A 22,351-nucleotide genomic window follows, 5' to 3' on the forward strand; every position below is an offset into this window, starting at 1 on the left:
AAATTTTATTCAACTCCAGCTTTCAATAATGGGACTGTCCTCATACTGCCTTAGCACCTGTTATGGATTTTGAGTCATCTGGCAGCCCATGGGACTTAGATAAAGAAGTACCAGGTGTCCTGCCTGTCTCCTAATTGAGACGCAGTGAAAACAATATAGACTTGGCAGTATGGTTGAAAAGGATGAATTAAAGCCCAGATTTGTTTGTTCTGACAAATCACAGCTTTTCCTTCATGGTGCAGATAGTATCAACTACTAAAGAATTTCATTAATAAAATAAGACATCATAAAAATTATACACAATAATTTTGGCATAACCTGTTGCAGACTTCCAAAGAATTTCTATTAACATAGTACAAATAAACACTATACCAAGATTCATGCTATTTATTTAGGGGAATTTTATTTTTATTGCATATGAACTAGACAGCATGTTTCTTGAAGAAATTAGCTACTAGAGGAAATAAATGTGAATATTAATTCATCAAGAATAGCAGTATAGTTACTTTCATCTTACAAATGCGTAGTACACATTAGTCCATGGGATACTTAATTGCTCTGTATATTTCAGGAAAATTTGCCACTTTACTACTGATAAATGGCAGCCAGGAAATCCTTGACATGTATTTCTATACATATTCTGTATCTCAATAAAACTCTTATTTTTTTCATTATTTTTTCAAGATCCTGTGTAATGATACTGCCTCAGCATGTTTGAAGATATTTCAAGACCTTTTAAAACTAAAAAGCCAAATGTATTGTTTGCTTCTTTTCTCATTTTTATTTTAGAGCAAACCAAGGAGATATTTTAGTATATAAACAAACAGTTTCCACAAGATCTGAATCTTAGAATTTAAGCTAGTAGTCATCATGTTGGTCATTTTTTGAGCTAACTAAAATACCTCATTTTTTTTTTTCTTTCTTCATACAAAACCCAGAGCATTGAGATTGGATGTAGAAAGATCATTGAACTATTAAATGATTATGGTTCTAATCCCAACTCTACCAGTCAGCAGCTTTGTTTTTCCAAGCAAATCTCTAGTTGTATTTTCCATTGGGGCAAGGGCTTATTGCTAAACAAACATTTTGCTGATTTTCCTAAGTTTTCTGGAAGTAATGTTGAGAGATCATTATATCCTTCCATTTATTTGTATCTTTAGTTTCTTTCATCAGTGTCTTACAATTTTCCAAGTACAGGTCTTTTTTTTCCTTGGTTAAATACATTCATAGGTGTGCTACTTTATTTGATGTAATTGTAAGTGGGATTGTTTTTCTGAGTTTATTATTGGTGTATAGAAATGCATCCAATTTCTGGATATTTATTTAGTATCCTGTCACTTTATGAATTTATCTGTCATTTCCAGTAGGGTTTTGTTTTTTTTTTGTTTTGTTTTTTTTTTTGGTAGAATATATAGAGTTCTCTATTATAGAACCATGTCATCTGAAAACAATGACAGTTTTACTTCTTCCTTTCAAATTTGTATGTTTTTTTATTTTGTTTTCTTGTCTGATTGCTGTGGCTAGGACTTCCAATAGTATGTTGAATGAAAGTGGTGAAAGTGGACATCCTTGTCTTTTTCCTGATCTTAAGGAAAACACTTGTAGCTTTTCCCTTTGAGTATGATGTTAGCTGTGAATTTTTCATATGTGGCCTTTACTATGTTCAGATATGTTTCCTGTATTCCCACTTTGCTGAGATTTTTTATTATAAATGGGTGCTGGATTTTGTCAGATGCTTTTTCTGCCTCTATTGATGTGATATGATTTTTATTCATTTTGTTTATGTGATATATCCTCTTGTATGTTGATGCTTTTATGTAGTGTCATGTTTGGATGCCTTTCTCTGTGTTTCTTGTATATATCATGTAGATTTTTAGTTTGTGGTTACCATGTGCTTCATATATTACCAAGTTATGTATATAGCAGTATACTTTAAGTTGATGGTTAAGTCCACACACATTCTAAACTACCATTTTTACTAACCCTCTCCACGTTTTCTAAGTGTTTGCCTTTGTCAGAGAGAATATTTTTTCTTTCCTTTATTTTCTTATTTATGTATTTTATCTTATTTTTTTCCTATTATACTTAAAGAAGTCCCTTTAACTTTTGTTATAATACTACCTTAATGGTGAACTCCTCTCTCTCTCTCTTTTTTTTTTTTTTTTTTTTTTTGGTCTAGGAAACTTTTATCATTTCTTCAGTCGAATGATAGTTTTGCTGGGCAAAGTAATCTTAGTTGTAGGTCCTTGCTTTCCATCATTTTGAATATTCCTTGCCACTCCCTTCTGGCATGCAAAGCTTCTGTTAAAAAATCAGTTTATAATCTTACAGGAGCTCCCTCATATGGAACTAGCTGCTTTTTTCTTGATTTTTGATGCTTTTAAGATTCACTCTTTGTCTTTACCTCTGGCATTTTAATTACGGTGTGTTGGGTGTGCGTCTATGTCTATTTCCTTCACCCCGTTAGGAAGGTTTCAGTCATTATATCTTCATATAGGTTCTCACCCTCTTTTTCTCTCTCTTCTCCTGCTATTTCTATGACATGAATGATATTACACTTGATGTGGTCACAGAGGTTCTAATTGTCAGTGTTTTCCTCTACCAAGTTTATTCAGCATCCTTATAACCAATGTTTTGCACTCTGTATCTGGTAGATCGCTTGTCTCTATTTTGTTGAGTTCTTTTTCTGGAGATTTGTCCTGTTCTTTCATTTGGGCCATGTTTCTTTGACCGACTCCCTGTTTGTTTCTATGTATTAGGTAGATCTGCTATATCTCCCTGTCTTGGCAGAGTGGCCTCATGTCATAGGTGTATTGTGAGGCCCAGTGGTGCGATTTTCCTGTTCACCGTAGCCAGAAGCTCTAGGAGTGTCCCTTGTGTGGGTAGTTGTGGGCCCTCCTGTTGATGAGCCTTGATTGCTTCTGGCACATTGGTGGCGGGATTGACCCTCAGTCTGGCAGGCTCCGAGGGCTGGCAGTGACCACAATGGACAAGCTGCTGTGTGAGAGCTAACCCCACAGAGCAGGAGTTGCCTTAGTGGTGGTGCTCTGGTGCCACCCAAGCCTGCCCTTCAGGTATGTTGTTTGTGGAACTGATTGGGTGGTGCTCAACTGTTGTGGTTTGAAGCTGTCCACCAGGTGTGTTAGTTCTAGAGGCTCTTGGGAAGTGCTGCAGTTCAGGCCAAGGTCAGCTGATGTTTGTGCTCAGCATGGGGCCACCTAGTGGGTGCTACTAACCTGATCAGCAATTGGTAACCACTTGTGCTGAGCTTGAATTGGGAGAGGCTATGCTGCAAACTGAGTCCAGCTGCCACTAGTGCCAGGCTTGGGATCCTTTGGTGGGTACCACGACATGCGCTGAGACCAGCCACCTCTTGTGCTGGAACCCACTTAGTTCAAGCTACGTTCCATACAACACCGGCTGAAGTTTATGCCAGGCTTTGTCCTACTTGGTGGGAGTTACAGTGCAAGTTGAGACCTGTCACCACTTGTGCCAGGTTTAGGGCCGCATAGCAAAAATGTATGGGGCAGGCTGAGGCCAACTGCTGCTTGTTTGGGTTTTGTGGAATAGCTCCTGGAAGCAGCTCTGGGGGCTGGAGAGTTGGGTGGAGTGGAATCTCAGATCACCAGGGTTTGGCAAAGTGTTAACCCCATTATTTGGTACCCACCTGCTCCTGAGGGCTGGGTGTGGGGAGGGTTCAACAAAGGAGCAGTGGTGCCTGCCAGCACTTTATCCCTAGAGGAAACTCCCTGACCCCTGCCACTCCAGCCTTCACACTGGAGGCCAGAGTGAGTGAGTTTGTGAGCAATTGAGTCCTTGTGTGGCTCCTTAAGGGAACGCCTGGGATTCCAGAAGCCCTTCATTTTATTCAGAGGCAATCCCTCAAAGCCAGATGTTATGGGGACTCCTCTTTTCAGCACTAGGCTGGGGAGCCAGGTGTAGGGCTGGGACCCCTCACTTCTCAGGTGGGACCTCTCTGTATCCAAGATCCCTATCCTGATTCTTAATTACGTTGGACCTGCCCTTTGTGTCTCCACCCCTCCTGCAAGTATCATCGCAGCTGCTGCTTTATATTCTTGGTTATTGGGTTTCTATTCAGCTAGTTTTCAGGTGGTTCTCAGTAGATGGTTATTCTATAATTTAGTTGTAATTTTCATGTGGTCCTGGGAGGAGTTGAGCACAGAGTTTATCTATTCCACCATCTTGATTGGAAGTACCCACAAGTTACATTCGAGCTAAATGTTTGTACATCCTACTGGGTGTGCCAAGGAAGTAGTGATCACAACAAAACTTGAAGTTTTGCCTTTTCTGACAGTAAAAACAGTTCAAAATTACATTCTATTATCAAGAAATTTATTGTGGAACATGAAAGGTTATGCTTCTTTAAAGCCAAATCTATCTTTTATCTGTTCATTAGTAAAATCGAAAAATGTGGTACTACGTAACCTTCTATAGTATCTTTTTTATATTGTCTTTTTTTCTCATGAGAAATCAGTCTCCTCTCATCCAAATAACTCAAAAGTCCCTCTGTTCATACTACAAACAAGAATATTATCAAAGAGTTCTTGCACGTCGGTATAGGTGGTGTTTTTTTTTTATTAATGAATTAATTTGGTTTTTAACAAGGTTACTTTATTTTATTTTTATTTTTTATTTTATTTTATTTATCTGTTTTTAGAGAGAGGGGAAAGGAGAAAGAGAGGGAGAGAAACATCAATGTGCGGTTGCCTCTCACACGTCCCCAACTGGGGACCTGGCGTGCAACCTAGTCATGTGCCCTGACTGGGAATCGCAGTATAGGTGTTTTTTAAACTGATGTTGGAAATTGTCCTCATGGAGACAGCACCTGCTGTTTATAAAGGCTTGACCCTAAGGACAAAATAAACTATTTTCAGCACAGATGTAGAGGAACTTCTGGGTTACCCTGTATTTATATCCTTTATCTTCAATGTCCCTGTGACATAAATAGGAGCAGGTGGTGGTATTCCCATTTAACGTACAGATAAACTGTGGCACAGAGAATTCGTGCCCTTTTTCCAGGACTGGGCTGAAACTGAACCCCAATTTCTTGACAACTGGTCTTGACACAGTGACAGAGGACTGTAAATGATTTCATATACGTATAAGTTTAAAATCAATAGTAGTTACTTAAAATAGTAATGTTAACTTAATATTATGAAGTGCAGATTAAGTTAACTATACTATAGAAAATGTTTGGTTCCCTTTATTATTTTTAGAATAGTCCTTCCCCCCTTTTCTGCTTTTGCGGAAAGTAGAAGGAAGGAGGATTAGTGGATAATTATAGTGCTGTGATTGCCGCACCTGTGTGTTATTTGTTTTGATTGGCTAGTTTTGTATTACAGATTCCTACCAGCTAAAAGTCTCCCTCATCAAATGGCTTTTTATTAGCTAGTTTTGGCTTGGGTAGTTTTAAATTTACAGTAAAAAGCTTTTAAATTTAACTTAGACTTGTACTTTAAATTTTACTCTGAATTTGTTAGTTTACCATTACCTTTTTATCATCTCACCTGTTTCATTTTTTAAAATTTCAATGCCAATGGCAGCACGCACTCACATTAGGGATATAGCTTGAGCTATTATGTTGTTGCTACCCCTCAAGTTTCTGTATGCCACTCAATTTATAGGTACTAATATCTCTTCCCTAGAGAGCTGCCTTTTAAGGAATAAGTGTCTAACTTTGTCTAACCTATTATAGGAGATACCGAATTAACCACTTTGGATTGTGCTTACCATTGCAGATGCTAACAGCGGTGTTTGGGCCTTTATCATTTTCTCAGTCATAGAACGCACATTACTTGTGGACTTAGGACTGTGGTTTAAGTATTCTGAGATCATTAAATCTCCTTAATACTTTGTTTTCCAAAGTAAAAAGGGGGAAATATGTAACTACTATAGATTGGTTTGTTTTGATCTCGATGTTTATTTGGCCACATCAAACTTTGGAAATATAAAGAATTTTTAGAAGGTGAGTTACTGTAGACTATAATTATTTTCTAAACTAGCAGTATTTTCTGAAGATAACCCCCCAAAAAGAACACTCCAGACATTAGCCTGCCTAGTTTGTTATAAGTGCTGTAGTTTTTTCATTTAAATTCAACCATTAATGATTGTTTCACTCTTTAAAAATTCTTTTAGAAAGCATCGTTTTCACTAATGAAGATATTTTGTAATTTTATTAAATACATTCTGTGTCCTTATATAAATGAATACATTGTACCTGGAAATTTTAGTTTGTATAGTTTTATATTCGGGTTTCTTCAGAATTTTATAAATCTTCTTTTGTATAATGAAGTAGAATTAACACTCTAAAATGTATTTTATCTAGATAGTCATTTCTTGCTTTATAAATTTTACTATGTTGGAAATATCCTCCCTGCTTTAGAAATATTAACATTTGCTTTCTTTCTGCCTAATTTTTGTGTAAACTCTAAATATAATAAGATAAAGTAAAATATTTCATTTATAGGCCTTCTGAAAGTAGAGCATTTTAAAAGCAGGTAGGTGTCTCCACCCTACTTTTCATGAAGCATTTTACCCATTCAAGCAGACTTTTAAAAACAGCTTGTTTTGATAGCAGACTGTTCTCCTGTGGGCCTTCAGCCTTTGCTTCCTGGCAGCACCTTTGGTGCGAAAAGAGAGTGATCAATTGGGAGACTATCAGTGCCAGCATGCATAGAGTGATAAGTTAACACACCACTGGGAATTTCTAGGGCCCACCAAGATACTTCACTTCTAATGTGCTAACAAGCTCATTTTTCTACCTCTTGCCTCTTCAGTTATTTTTTTTCTCAGAAGAGCTTAGAAGTTGAGTGCATCAGGCATAATGAAAAGCTCTGTAGGAGGGAGAAGCAATAACCCCATTTTTCCCTTTTCAGCCAAATAGAAAATTAGTTTCTGGTAATACACAAAGGCCAGTATTTTTTGTACAAGGGGCACTGCTGTGAATCAAAGGACTCTATTAACTGCAGAAAATTCGGCAGCTGTGAATCTCCCCCAATGAAAAAAGTACTTTCCAACAAGTTGTGAGATATGTGGTATTATTTAGATTGAACCATCAGTTTCATCCTTTTCCATTTATAACCATATACCCACTTTTAAAAGTGTGCTATATTCCTTTCCAATGGTAACACTCAAAAAATGTCTATGTGATTCTTCCATAAAATACCAGTGATCATTTTAATATACCATCTTGTCCTATTGCTGCCCATTTCAGAAGTAAAATTCTTTTGAAGTTTAACCTCAGTGTATAGAATTGAAAATAATGGATGGCAGGGAATTGGAATTCAGATTATTTCAATGCATAAAATAAATCGTAATGCAAAAGAGTACTCAAGCCATTTAGATGGCAAAAGATATCACAGCCTAAGTCAAGTACCTATTGAATATAGTCCTACTTTTCCTCTTATGCTCTTTTTTTCTCTCCTTGATAACCTTTTATAAATGTAACTGGCTGTGGTATCTCCCACTGAATTAGCATTTTAAATTATCTTTCCCAATGTTTTTTTCTTGGTCTTAGTTGTAGACTTGGGCTATAATTTCTAGAATTGTAGAACTACAGTAATTGAATTGCATATTTTTTAAACAATAAATAATTTTAAGGAGAAAATATTTTAAATGAGTTTTGGAAAATCGGTGAAAATAAACAACCAATAGGCAAATTGTTATTATTCTTTATGCTTACTTAAATGTCTTATGTAAAGCCTATCAACATAGCATATTGAGTACAGCAGGAAAACTTTTTAAAGTTGTAGAAGAAAGGTTAACTGATTTCTCAGTTCAGGAACTATAGGACACGAAATCAGCATGTGAGTTTTTCCTGATAATTGTATGTTGCTGCCTGCTGCTCTACATTTTGACAGCCATTTCCATAGTTGCTTTCGTGAACAACAGAAATATTCTCTCTCTTTCTCGCCCTCTCTGTGCTAACAGCACAATCAGGCCTGCTGAAACAGGAAGCCTGGAGTGGGTTGTTCAAAAGCAACAACACTTCAAAGTACTGGTTGCCTGTCAATAATATCAGAGAAGAAAATGTGGTGAAAGGGAAGTACAGTATTTTTCTGTCAGTGTCAGTGCCCTGTAGATGCTTTGTTAGACAGTATTTAGGAGTCCTGTGGTCTCTTTGCAAATATTCCTGCTTGTTTCAGTGTTATAATTGACTAGGTATTTTTTCCTGACATACAGATTCAACTACGTATTTATCTTAGCCACATGGAGTTATTTGAGGATTATAGCAACAGCAGTCTTCATTCAAAATGAGAACAATTGTTGGGGAAATGCAGAGATTTTAGAAAACAAGGAAGATATGCAGGAATTTTTCACAATACATCCTTACAAATGAGGAATATAGAATTTCAGACATAGTATTTTAAGCAGTATGATATTTATACTGTGTGGCTTTTCAGAGTAAATATGCAGATCTGAATTGAAGCTGATTAAAAAGATAAGATGAGCCTAGACTGACCTAATAGCAGTTGAATCCTTTCTCAGGTAAACTTAACTTTCTTCCAACAGTTTAGTGTTATAATTATTTTCTAATAAATGTCTCTCTCTTAAGCTGCCATTTATAGTGGTATCCTAAAGTGTAAACTTTTAACAGCATATTTTTAACTCTTAAAAAAGCCATGCTTTTAATATATGCAAGAACAGTTAATGAATAATTATATTTATCAAGATCTAATGGCTTAGCAATCACAGTAGTCCTTTTTGATGAGATCTGTTCTTTCCAATGTAAGCTGCATTTAACTTCATCCTTAACGGAAGGAAATCAGCTATGAGGAGAGAGCACGATACCTGCAAACAATTGTCCAGCACCATTTAGAACCAACGACATTTGAAGATTTTGCAGCACAGGTTTTTTCTCCGGCTCCCTACCATCATTTACCATCTGATGCTGGTAAGGTTAAAAGCAAGTATTAGTTACTTGTCATTATTTGAACTTGAAATGCAATACCCTTTTGGTCTAAAAACTCTTAAAATAATGGAATACTTGCTTGAGTAAAATTTCAATTTCAACACTGAAATATAAATTTTTCATCATTATTTAATAGTTGAATCTGGCCTATAAATTTGATTTATATACTTTCTTTTACCTAAATGGAGTTTCTTTGAAAGTCAGCAGTCTTCATAGAAGTACCTGTGCCATGTTTTATCTGAGCTGATTGACGGCAACTATTGTGTTTCCTGAAACCATTGCTGAAGGAATTACCTGCAGAAGAAACACAAATTGAGCATGCACACTGTCGGCTTCAGAGGACCAAATTTTATGGCCAAGAATATTGCCTTATCTCTAATTTTACCAATAAAGTTAAATGGTCTAGATTTTTAAGTACTTAAAACAATGAATTATTTTATAATATTAAGATTATAAGAGGGTACTGCATTTTTACTGTTAACTAATTCTGAAGAAATCATTAAGAAAATAAATGACTCATGGCCTTCCTATTCTGTAATACTTTGCACTCCTTATGATTGTTTCATTTATTTTATTTTCCCTCTTTAGATCATTAAATATCAGTTCTGTTTATCTGAAGGTAAGACAAAGTGTCAACCAAAACATTTTGTTCTTTCCCTATTTCCTTTTTTAAAAATTAGCAAGCACTAAGCTTGTAACCAAACAATAAGCAAACTTAACACTGCCCTGGTTCATACTAAACATTTCAGAAGTTGTCACTAAGTTTTTTCCAGAATTATATTTACTAACCCAAGTCTGCATGAAACACTAACACTGGTTCTGGGATAAAAATAACTAATAATAAAACCCTTGGGTGAAATTAGTTACACCTTGTTGTATTAACCTTCTTTGTTTCTCAGCATGAGAAAGTAGTACTACTGAACTGAAATGGTATGTCTTTGTATTTTATAATGTGTTGCATTGTTATTGGCTATCTTAACTCATCAAATGGTTATTCTGGTATGTGCCTTGCACTGTACTAGGCACCTGAAATACAAAGATGACTATTCTGCCCTGGCCAGTGTGGCTCAGTTGGTTGGAGTATCATCCTGTAACCAAAAGGTTAAGGGTTTGATTCCTGGTCAGGGCACATACCTAGGTTGCAGATTCAATCCCCAGTAAGGGAATAAGATCCCCACTCAGTCACGTGCGGGAGGCAACCAGTCAGTGTTTCTCTCTTACATCGGTGTTTCACTCTCTCTTCTTTCCTCTCTCTAAAAGTAATGAAAAAATGTCCTTGATTGAGGATTTAAAAAAAAAAAAAAAGGCCGCTATTTTTATGGTGTTCAGAGGAAACAGGAAAAGAGAATATAATATACTTGAAGTTCATTATAGTACACCTTCAAATTCTCTTTATATTTTATGTTTTCTTTATATTAAATAAGTTTAAAAAAGCACAGTACTCCTTGTCCAATTTATTTGAAAAAAAAATTACTGTAATTCTCAATTGAGGTTTAGTTATTGAAATTTAAGTTTCCATTTATGTCACCCTTTAATCGGCCATTATAAAATAATTTTACCTAAAAACTTAGAGCCCTTTTGATTAATATAAGAGGCTTAGCAGTGAGAAAATTATATTATGACTGGGTTGAATCTTTTGAAAGAGAGATTTAAAAGTATAAGATTCACTTTTATCTAAAATTACTCAGTTTGTCATAAAGGAACGTGGTGAAGAAAGACAATAGATTACATTAATGAACAATAAAATAAAAACTAGTTAATTATACCTGGAAATGTCATTTTTAATAATAGATAATATCTGATAGACTACATTATTAAAGTAGATATCAGTAATACTTTTGTGTATCATAGTCAAGCTATAAGTTTCACAACTGAAAAATATTGATAATTGGACTACTTTCAGACTAACTTCTCCCCTTAAGTCTATAAAGGGTATCAATTTTAGTGTTACGGTATTTACCAGCTGGAGTCCTTCAGATTCCTCTTTTTTCTTTTTCTTTTCAGGTGTCTTAAGTATCACTATATTTTTTTCAAGTATATTTTATTGATTATGCTGTTACAATCGTCCCAGTATATTCCCCTTCTGCCTCCCTCTGCCCCTCTGACCGGTACCACCATTCCCTCCAGCTATCCCTCCCCCGTTAGTTTATGTCCATGGGTCATGCATGTAAATTATTTGGCTTCTCCATTTCCTATACTATTCTTAACATCCCCCTGTCTATTTTGTACCAAACAATTATGCTTCTTAATTCCTTCACTATTTCCCCATTTCTCCCCCTTCCCCCTCCCAGCTGATAACCCTCCAAATGATCCTCATACCTATGATTCTGTTCCTATTCTGGTTTGCTTTGTTGGATTTTGTTTTTATTTGTTAGATTCAGTTATTGATAGCTGTGAGATTGTTGTCATTTTAATGTTCATAGTTTTAATCTTCTTTTTCTTAAATAAGTTCCTTTAACATTTCATATAATAATGGCTTGGTGATAATGAACTCCTTTATCTTTACCTTGTCTGGGAAGCAGTTCATCTGCCCTTCCATTCTAAGTGATAGCTTTGCTGGATAGAGTAATCTTTGTCCTTGCTTTTCATCACTTTGAATACTTCTTGTCAGTCCCTTCTTACCTGCAAAGTTTCTTTTGAGAAGTCAGCTGATAGTCTTATGGGAACTCCTTTGTAGATAACTCTCTGCTTTTCTCTTGCTACTTTTAAGATTCTCTATCTTTAACCTTTGGCATTGTAATTATAATGTGTTTTGGTGAGGTCCTCTTTGGATCCAACTTATTTGGGACTCTGTGCTTCTTGGACTTGGATGCCTATTTCGTTCACCAAATTAGGGAAGTTTTCTTTCATTATTTTTTCAGATAAGTTTTCAGTATCTTCCTCTTGTCCTTCTGGCATCTCTATGATTCGGAGGTTGGCACATTTGGAGATGTCCCAGGGTCTTCTTATTCTCTCTGCGTTTTGTTTTTATTTTTTTGGTTTTGGTTTTAATTCTTGTTTCTTCATTCTCTACTGTTGACTGTTTACTTCTTCCTTATGTTCCAGTTCATTGGTTTGAACCCTGGCTTCTTTCCCTTCACTATTGGTTCTATGTGATTTTTTTTTTTATTTCACTTTATTTCTTCCCTTATGCATTTGCCATACTCAGTCATTTCTCTGCGCATCCTAATAACCAGCGTTTTGAACTCTGCATCTGATAAGTTGGCTATCTCTGTTTCACTTATTTCTTTTTCTGGAGTTTTGATCTGTTCTTTCATTTGGGCCATACTTCTTTGTCTCCTCAATTTGACAGCCTCCCTAGCTGCCCTACCTGTTATGTTGTAAGGGGCAGAGCCTTAAGTATTCATCAGTATGTGATGACCCATCCCATATCATCTCTTTGTGGTGCTCTGTGGGGGGGAGGGGTCAGAGAGGGAACAATGTCCCTTGCTCGTAACTCTTCTCTTTTCTAGTCACTTCAATTACTTCCTGTATGCGACTGGCACCCCTCTAGCTGTTGCCCTGGTGCTGGTTCCCAGAGTGGGTGGGTTTGCAGACGTTCTAGGACCATGGGGGGCCTCTAAACAGACTCTCCTGAGAGACCAGCACTTTCTAATGCCACCTCAACCCCTACCAGTTTTCACAGCCAGAGCTATGAGGCTTTATTTTCCCAGCGCTGGAACCATGAGCTGCGCGTTCCAGCCTGGGGCTGGGATCACGCCCCAGGTATCCCTCCTGGCTTTTATCTGCCACTCAGGAATTCGGGACCGCTCGTCCCACAGGCCGCAGCTGCAGCCTTGCTATTGCCGCCTCACCATCGCAACGCCCTCTCCACCCCAGCACCTCCTTCCCGTCTGCATGAATATTTCTTCTTTAAATCTTTGGTTGTCAGACTTCCATGCACTTTGATTTTCTGGCAGTTCTGGTGGGTTTTTGTTGCTGTTTGTTTGTTTTGGAGGTTAGTTGTGATCCTTCTTATGGTTGTGCAAGGAGGCGAAGCTTCTCTACCTACGCCCCCATCTTGGCTGGAAGTCTGTGTCTATATTCTTTTTCTTAATGTTACGTTCATATTTTGTGTATTATCCTATATATTTTGCCAGATATAAAAATATGGGAAACAAATAGTATTCTCACTTTCTGAGGCATTAAGTAAAGGATGACACAGCAACCAAGTCAAGGCGCTGTTGGCTTCATTTTTTAATATAGTTCAATATTTATTCTACAACTTGTTTAACATAAAACTTAGTTATCTAAATAGTAATGAGAATGTGAATTTTAACGTAAAACTAATACCATACTACAATTTTCAGTTAATTTGCGGGATTGGGGACATTGATGTGAGAGAGAAACATTGATCAGTTGCCTCTTGTAGGCGCCCGACTGGGGACCAAACCCACAACCCAGGCATGTGCCCTGACAGGGAATCGAACCAGCAACCCTTTGTTTTGCAGGATGACACCCAATCAAAAACTGAGCCACACCAGTCAGGGAAGTGTTCAATTAATTTTTAAAAATTGTCTTTGCCTTTATGAACCATTAGAAACAAACACTAATGTTTAAGAGGGTGTTTTTACCTGTAAATAACTTGTCCAGTAGTACCTAATAGATTTTTATATGTTTTACATTCTTTTATATTTATTAAAGATAGAAATTTTTAGCAGAGTGGTTCTCAGTTCAAAGCAATATAAAAATAAAATATTTACTTCTACAATAACAAAAACATTCTCCTGTCTTAAGAATGATTGTTTTATTTTTTTTCTTCCATTCATCTCAGATTTTGATTTTCCTGTCCTTAAACATCCGTACATGTAGAACACCCCTTAAAGTTATAAGTCAAAGCAGGAGAGAGAAGACATGAAATAAACCACATAGCAATATGGCCCTGACTTACACTTTACAAAAATTACATAACAGTGTTAACTTTTTTGGTTCATTTTTACTTTTTAACATATGATAAAAAATTTGCCACGTTGAGGAAATGCATATATAATTGCAAGTGAAATCAACTTAAGTTTTAAAGTAATGCCAATATGATAATTATATAAAGAATATAATCTTTTAACCAATCCTATAATGTAATTACATTCAGTGAATACTGTGGAAAAATACTGTTTCTTTAAGTTGACTTGATTTAAAATTATCTAAAACCTACTTTCTGGTTAACAATAATGTACCAACTGTGATGACATTGAAATCCAAAAGAGGACTTTCTTTTTTTGATAATTTTTAATGTTATTTAAATTGACATGAAAAACATTTTTGGTGTATCATAGTTGACCCATAAATTTCATAACCATGTTTTCTCAAAATGGACTCTGTCTGTGGCAGTAGACTGATACTTAAGGGAAATTATTTTATCCCTAAGGTCAATCAGGGGAGATATGGAAGATCAACAAAGTGTGACATCACGATAACTGCATTAAAATATTATTAGATTGTTCTCCCTTATTTAAAAAAAAAAATTACAGGAAAAAATCCTTTTATCTTTGTCAGGCATGTGTGTGTGGAAAATATCAAAAGTTTTACAGTGACCTTTTTAAACTTTTTTTATATTCATGAACACCTCTTCTCTAACTCTAAACTTTAAAATGAAATTACGCCTCTTCTTGGCCAAATTACATTGGTAGTGAAAAGTCTAGGTATTTTTCCCTAACAGCACATTGTCTTTTCAAATCAAGTCTTTTCTCTTAAATAAAATAAATTTATAGAATGCCAAAAAGAAACAGGATTTTTTTGCTGAAAATGCGCGATAAATATTGTCTTTCCCAATTTCAGCATTAAAAATAACACCCATTTTTTTCAGTGTTGTCTTTTTTAATATTATCAACCATAAAAATTTTAAATGTTTATTGTATAGTATATCTAGAATTACCTCTAATACTCTACTTCAATTGTGCTAGTAGTTAATTCCCCTTGGATTTACTGGGGTTCTTTTTTGCAAATTAAGTTAAAATTTTTAGTAATCTAAAAACTAAATGATTGAATGCTATTTGACTCTCTTTACATATGCATATAAATATACACATATACATCTATACACATAACTGTATAATTACCTTTAGAAAACTTAGAGGTTCCTATTTAAATATTATAAAAACTAGTAATAAGATTCAAATATTTCTATGCCATTAAAAAGGGGGTTAATTAGATAAGTGATTATGAAGACCTAGACTAGCCTCTAATCTCCCTTCATTCATACTTTACAAAATCTGTATTGCCACGTGTAGGTGGGGTAGCATTATGATGGTCAGATCTGTCTCTTTCAATTTTTGGATGGAATGAATCATCAAAACTTAGCCATTGCTGTAGGTAACCTTTTTAGCTCCGTGCCCTTCTTTAAAAGTTATTTTAAATTTTTCTTTTCAGCCTCTGAGGTGCTCTAAAAGAATATATTTTAGGTCCTCAGAAGATAGTTATCTCCATCCAAAATAGTATTTGTAAGTGCCAACAGGAAAATCAGTTTCCTTCAACATATAACATAAGTTATAAATTTGTTTACTGTGTTTTTAAAACAAATTCCTAATCATATTTATTTATCACTGGGTTAGCCTGAAATTATAAGCAGCCAATTGTATTGTGTTTTCAGCAGTATTTTAAACTTGGAAATTTGGCTTTTATGTTCTTGATTAAGAGTCAAATAATATCAGTTTTAAATAAAGCCCATTAACCATTTGTGACAGTTACTAAGTTCAGTTTCCACATAAAACATTCATTCAGAGTAGAATTTTTGTAATGATAATAAAATAATAATTGAGCAATAACTGAGTGCCAGGCAATGTGTTAAGTATTATACATACATTCTCTCATTTAATCTTCATGACAATTCTATGAGATTTTTTTTTTAAAAAAAGCTTTCCCAGAGCCACCTGGTACTTGGTAGTCAGAGTCTGACTTGGGAGTTCGTGACCTTAACTATTATAATTACCCATTTTGTCTAAATATTTTCAACCCCTTCTTGCTGTTGAAAGAGAGAGGAGAGAGAAATTGCTCAATAACATGTAGTATTTACAAATTAGAAATTGTTAAAGATTTTTGTTTTGAAGGCTCTACTTTTCCACTTACTGAAAAAATTTTTCCCTTTTGTCATCATTTTTTTATTTTTAATAGTTTTAAGGTTCCCATGGAGAAGTATGGGCTTTGGAATCAGACTGATCTGGATTAAATCCTAGTGCTATTTATTATCTGCATGATCTCAGATAAATTAATCTACCTTAAACCCAGTTTTCCCATTTGTAAGGAGATAAAATATGACAAGCTTAGACTGATATGTTCTAAGTCTCCAATAACAGTAGTTCTTGAATATCTTAAAATGAAATCATTTATTTGCCTGTATTTCTGTACTATTTTATTTTAAATTGTGTTATTTCCTTTATGACACTCCATGGTGCATCCACACTAATCTTAATCACTTACCACTTTAACAATATTAAAGCAGTAAGATTATTTGTGTAATCTGCATCCTTTAATATAAGGTTATATTTTGTTAGCAATATCAGCATAAAAGTAAATAAATTCTTTTAATTTCCCCAAAACTGAACTTACCAGTATGTGCTCTTCTCCACATTTCAATAATTATATTTTGTAAGTGGTCATTTTCTTCAAAAATATTTCTGATTTCTATCCCTTCTTTTCTAATCCTCATTTGTTGTGATTCAAAGTCTATTAATTTTCACTCTTTCTGTTCAGTAGCCTTATCATGGGTTGCATTTATTGTGTACCTGCTCTGTGCCAGGATTCTTGCATCTGTAGTCATTCGTCCCTCACAACTTTGCAAAGTAATTAGTATTGTCCCCATTTTACAAATAAGAAAACTGTCTCGAGTCAGTTTGCCCAAAATCCAACAGCTAGTAACCTGACAAACTTGACATTGAACCTAGGGCTGTCTAGCCTGTGTTCATGTTTTCTAACACTTCACATTGTCTCTTAGTTCAGTATTGGAATTGTTTTCAAAGTGACAATATTCTTAAAAGCTATATTTACCCTCTTAACTGTAGCAGTTTTAAACTGGTCATACCTATCAGCAAACAGCACGAACAAAGCCACAATACATAGCAATTCATTGAATTCCCTTTTATTATTGGTATAAATCCCCAAAGTCATATTCATCGTGTTATTTGTAATAATAATTCATTGTAATCTATATACAATATATGAATCAATTTCTTATGCCACCAAGATATAGGTACGGTCTGTGTGAGTAATGTAGCAGTGTTTGTAACAGATATGATATGCATAAACATAGGAATCCATAGATACTTTTTAAACTTTATACTTGAGGATATATTAATAATAGAAATAAATTAACATTCTTTATGACTTAGATGATATAAATCAGTACTTAGGCAGAATAGGATGTGAAATGAAGTCTATGTATCACTGCATTTGTTACATATAAAATTGAGATCTATCTAAATGATTTACAGAGTTTGGGTATGCTGAATATATATCATAAATATTTGCTAATACGTGAGGAGGTACTGATAGCTATATGCCACACACTAAAAAGCCTGCTTTTCTCAGTTTACTAAAGGGGGCTTCCACTCTGAAGGCAGTAAGGGATACATAGGAATTCCTGTTTTTGAGAAAAAAACATTCTTTGAATTTGGCATACTCTAGCTAAAGCAGTGTTCTCCTAAAACTTTCTATGGTAATGAAAACAGTCTGTATCTTCACTGTCCTATACGGTTGCCGCTAAACACTTGAAATGTGGCTAGTGCACTGAGAAGCCAATTTCTTATTTTTATTTAATTTAATTAATGTGGCAGCTATGGCTAACATGTTGGGCAGTATAGCTCTGGAGATCTTATGACTAAATGATTAGGATAACATGCCACCAGTACAGTGAACACTTTGAAAGATAGATGTTTATGGTATCTCTCATAGACTTTTTTTTTCTTTTCTTTTTTCCTATTTGAACTTGTTTTGTTAGTTGGTAAGTATAACATTTGAATTTACAAAGCAACATCCATTGTGAAACATCATCACCCTAACACGTTGCATGACCAATTGTATTTCATATTAAAAACCTGATTACTCTCTTCTCTGCTCCTCAGTTAACACCTGTAAAATTCTGCACTGTGTCTCTCATATCTGTTATCTATCTTCTCTTTTGTTTTCTCACTTCTGCTCGCTACTCCATTTCTTCATTTACAACAAAGAAAGAAATGCAGTGATAGTTCTCTTCCTCCCAAAACCTCCACTAGAAAACATTGGCCATCTCAAGGTAAATAGCCATGGGAAGGCCTGTCATGATTGGCTGGGAAAAATATGCATTATCGGGAAAGCATGAGCTACTGCTCTTCTGAACCTTCCTTCTGCCATCCATCTGCGGTGCTTTCCTAAAAGGGCCTCTAGGTTTTCCAGTATGTGTCCAATATCAACCAATTCAGATCTTCAGGAAGAGTAAAGGAGAACAGAAATATATTTCCTCCTTGTATTTTGAGACCAACCTCATTTCAATTAGAAAAGAAGGAAGGTTGGAGAAGTCACTTTGAAAGGGAGGTTAATTGACCTAGTTTTTGAGTAATAAAATACATTTTCTTTGACAATGTATGCTTGTAAGTATAATTAGAACAATTGGCCTTAAAAACATTTTGAAGTGTTCTAACAAGACACATTCTTAATGATCAGAGGGATACTTCTCAATAGGGCCTGTATCCCTTACTGAATGGTCTTGTGTTTGTTTATAAATATTAATAACTTCAATTTAGGTACAAATGTTTTATTATATAGAAGTGCTAGTGTAATTGTTTCTGAGCTTAAAGTGTCAGTGAGATGCTACATTGGCTAACAAATAAGCCAAAGTCTTTCCTACAGAGTATAAGCCTGCAACCTGTATGATGTGTGACACACATAAAATGTTCATGTACATAAGACCCAGAAAATCTGGAATAAAATGCCTTAAAACTTACAGAATTTAAACTTTTTTTGTTATTCTGTTAAGCTTGCTGATTTTTTTTTTTTGAAGGGCTTTTATTTTTAATGTAATTTCGTATTTACTCAGAAAATATCTGAGAGCCTATAATATGCAAAGTTCTATAAAGTAACTGTATATTAGAGAATCATAATTCATGGAAATAAAGTACAGAGGTAAAGACCTCCTTTGTAAATGACACAAAAAATTCTCTAATTTGAACTTGCTTTGCTGCTTTTAAAATTTTATATCTTCTAATTGTACTCGTTACCTTTTTGCTAGGACTGGATAATGTAATTGCAAAGTGTAAGTTAAGGAAAAGAAAAGCATTGCTTATCTCTTCTAAATTGAGACATTTTGAGGGATCAGTTTGTCTTTTTGACTGACTTTCACATGCGAATTTTTGTCCTCTTCCTTCCTCCTGGAATTTGTCTTGCTCCTTCTTAAAAGCATATTTTAATACCTAGCATGTATAATGGTCTCATAGTGCTGAATTTTTTTTGGTAGTGTTATTTTCAAGTTTGAGCAATGAAGGCCCTTTTCTTGGTTATACCCTATACTCTAGAGATAGGAATTGGTTCTTTTCACCTGCTTCTTAAGCCCTTCCCTGCATGCTAATGGTGCTTTGGATCCCTGTCCTTTCTGGCCCAAAGATTTTGCTTCCTATTGCTTTTTCTGGGGAGCTGTCTGGTTGATTCTGGCTCTGGAAATAAGGATTGGCGCTTTCTTGCTAATATGACATGAGCCACCAAGTCATTGGGTTTTAAATAAAATATTAGCACGTTGTTGTAACAGGCAAGTTTTGGGGCTTGCTCTTTTCTTTCAAAAGACCTCATTAAAGGTTAGGATCCATTGCTACAGATTAGTAGTGAAAGGTTGTTTTTTGTGGGATGAGAGACTATATGACCTGACTAATGCTCTTGCTTTTTCCCACAGGCTCCTACCCAGAGATTCTACCCAGTGAAACTCCCACAGCAACGCAGGTAGATGGGGCTGACCTGGCCTCTCCAATGTCTCCTCGAACTAGCAAAAGCCGTATGTCCATGAAGCTGCGTCGTTCCTCTGGCTCAGCCAATAAATCCTAAGGAGACAAGCAGCCCAGCAGTGATCAGCAGTAGCCACCTTAGCATGAAAATAGTGTTAACCCTTTCGGGCCCTCATGTTTGCTGTAACATGCATGTTCCTTCCTGAACATTTATTGTAAAAAAAAAAACAAAAAAAACACTGGATTTAAATAATTTGTAACTTAATATTTTAGATTTGAGTTGTTTATTCGGTTGGGTTTTTTTTTACCCCACACTCCAACTGCCATAACTGGGGCAGTGTTATTCAACACCCCTTTACCTTTCTAGTTAATTATGTCTGAATAGCCTTTTAATTTCATGATAACTTTGAACCAAAATATAATTGGACACTAGTCTCATTATTTTATCATGCCCCATTGCGACCTAATGGGCTTGGTAAATATATAATTTCTTTACAAATGTAAATTTTTAAATTTAAGCATTTGTAAAGTTATAGCAAAAAGTTGCAGATCTGTTAATACACAGGATATGTATGGATTATTTATGTTATGAAAACAAAACACTTAAATGGTCTTTAGCATCTCACATTCTAACTGAAATAATTTTAGCATTAACTTCTTCCCAAAGCAATGCTTTGTTTCTTATCTGTGCAGGTGATTCCATATCTAATAACCAGGAAAAATCACTGTGCTGAACTTTGATTTATGTTTAGCTTCAATATTTTTCTAATGTTTTGCTTTTTAAATGGTATCACCGTTAAATGCCATTTGGTTCAAGATGGTGCCCCATAATTATTGGCTGGTAGATCCTGATGTATCCGTGTTCTTTCTTAAGTACCAAAAAGAGGGATTTGGGAGGAAGAAAGAAAGAAAAAGAAGGAAAAAACTTTTCTAATATAAATGTGGGTATTTTTTTAAAAAAACGGAACATGGCCCAGGAGTCTAATGTAAATCTAATACTGTTAATACTGACCTTACAGGTGCAGGCTGGTATACATTCCACCCTCCAGAAGTATTTTCCTACAGTAGATAAGCCGCTCACATTTTGCTCATATGTTGTTTTGAACGAGCATCTCCTAAGGAAATATAGCATGACATCGGTACTAACTGCATGTGTAAATACATCATACGAGCAAACTATAAAATATAAATTATATATCATTCATGTAGTAACTACAAATTTGTAACAGTGAAAAAGTATATATGGTATAATATTTAGTAATACAATAAAAATTATCACTTATGTCCATAAGTGTTTTGTCTATTTGTCTTTTTTATTTTTTCAGATTTAACTATCAGGGCTATGTGTTTAATGGAGAGATGTGAGGCATAATCCTAGGTTATCTTAGTCATGAAAAATGGATTTGAATTCTCAGGATACATGCCTAACTTATTTCTCAGGGATCTCACCACAGTGATTAAAAATGCAGGACATTTTACACCTTCATAACGGCCAGTCAGAAAGTCCATCCAGTGTACTTGTTTAAAGCATCGATTTATCTCAGCCTCACCTCATGCTTCTTTGATTTCTTAAATTTATTTTATACTCTACATTCAGGAACAAAACTTTTAACAGACAGTTTCTAAAATCAGTGCACTTAAGTTTTTATTATCTTAATTATTTTTTAAATTCCTATGAAATGATGTAGAAAATAAACTTAAATTCCTAAGAGAAGATAGACAGATGGCCCTAGGAACAAAATAAAACAATGCAGACAGTTTCCCACAACCAAGGTGAAGTATTACAAAGAGAAAAACCAAAGTAACTGATTACACGTTTCTGTAGTGGTTTGTTTTTGTTTTTAGTGAACAGCTAATGGATTCATGATATGTAACAATGGAGTGAAAATACCAACTTGAAATAGCAAAGTTGATTAGCACAATTAACATGGTTTTTTTCATCTTCAGGTAACATTTTAAATATATTTTGGTATTTTAAATATATTTTCTCTTTTTAATATTGTTTATTCTATTACAGTTATCCCAATTTTTCCCTTATTCCCCCTCCACCCAGAACCCACCACTCCCATAGCCAGTCCCCACACTTTTCTGTTGACATTTTGTGGTGGTAAAGTGTCTTCAGATTTAAAGAATAGTGCATATTCTTTGCCTTTTGGAGTTCTGTTTGTGCAGCCATACTTCAAAGGAAATTTTTCCATTGCATTTCCTCACCATTAGATTCATTTACAAAATAAAATTTCTCCTGTCTGTATTCTAAGTGGGTCACTAAGGTTCTAAAGTAGGATACTAGCTTTGGGGAGGTAAGATGTGGCTTTGAAAAATAGACTGTTTAATGGAATTCTTAAAGACAAACAGAACACAACAAAGCACCAGCTATGTACATTTATTTGGTGGTAAGCATCTCACAGATACGAGCTATCTGTCAAGCAGTACTCAGCCAGTGTCCCAAACTCTGGCTATTTGGGCATGGGTACAGAATGTACACTGAACACGGTTTACAAAAACAAAAACAAAACCTAAAACAGGTTGCTGAAAAGAAAAT

The 22,351-nt window shown here is 35.1% G+C and overlaps 1 protein-coding gene across 4 annotated transcripts in view; it reads left to right on the top strand.

Moving 5' to 3' along the window:
- The window catches only part of RALGAPA1 (Ral GTPase activating protein catalytic subunit alpha 1), a 234,646-nt gene extending 214,523 nt beyond the window's left edge, over nucleotides 1–20,123 (top strand). For 3 of the 4 annotated variants that reach the window (XM_090270127.1, XM_090270129.1, XM_090270130.1), the window contains 2 exons: nucleotides 8,790–8,914; nucleotides 19,761–20,123. In XM_090270127.1, the coding sequence (XP_090126253.1) occupies nucleotides 8,790–8,914; nucleotides 19,761–19,909 (274 nt within the window). In that variant the 3' untranslated portion in view covers nucleotides 19,910–20,123. Of the gene's footprint in view, nucleotides 1–8,789; nucleotides 8,915–18,069; nucleotides 18,135–19,760 lie in introns of all 4 variants that reach the window. The other variant, XM_090270128.1, reaches the window with a different exon arrangement.
- Nucleotides 20,124–22,351: the final 2,228 nt, after the last annotated feature.

This window comes from Furipterus horrens, unplaced genomic scaffold, assembly GCF_987537825.1.
Source record: "Furipterus horrens unplaced genomic scaffold, mFurHor1.1.pri manual_scaffold_3, whole genome shotgun sequence".
In the NCBI taxonomy this organism is placed as follows: Eukaryota; Metazoa; Chordata; class Mammalia; order Chiroptera; family Furipteridae; genus Furipterus; species Furipterus horrens.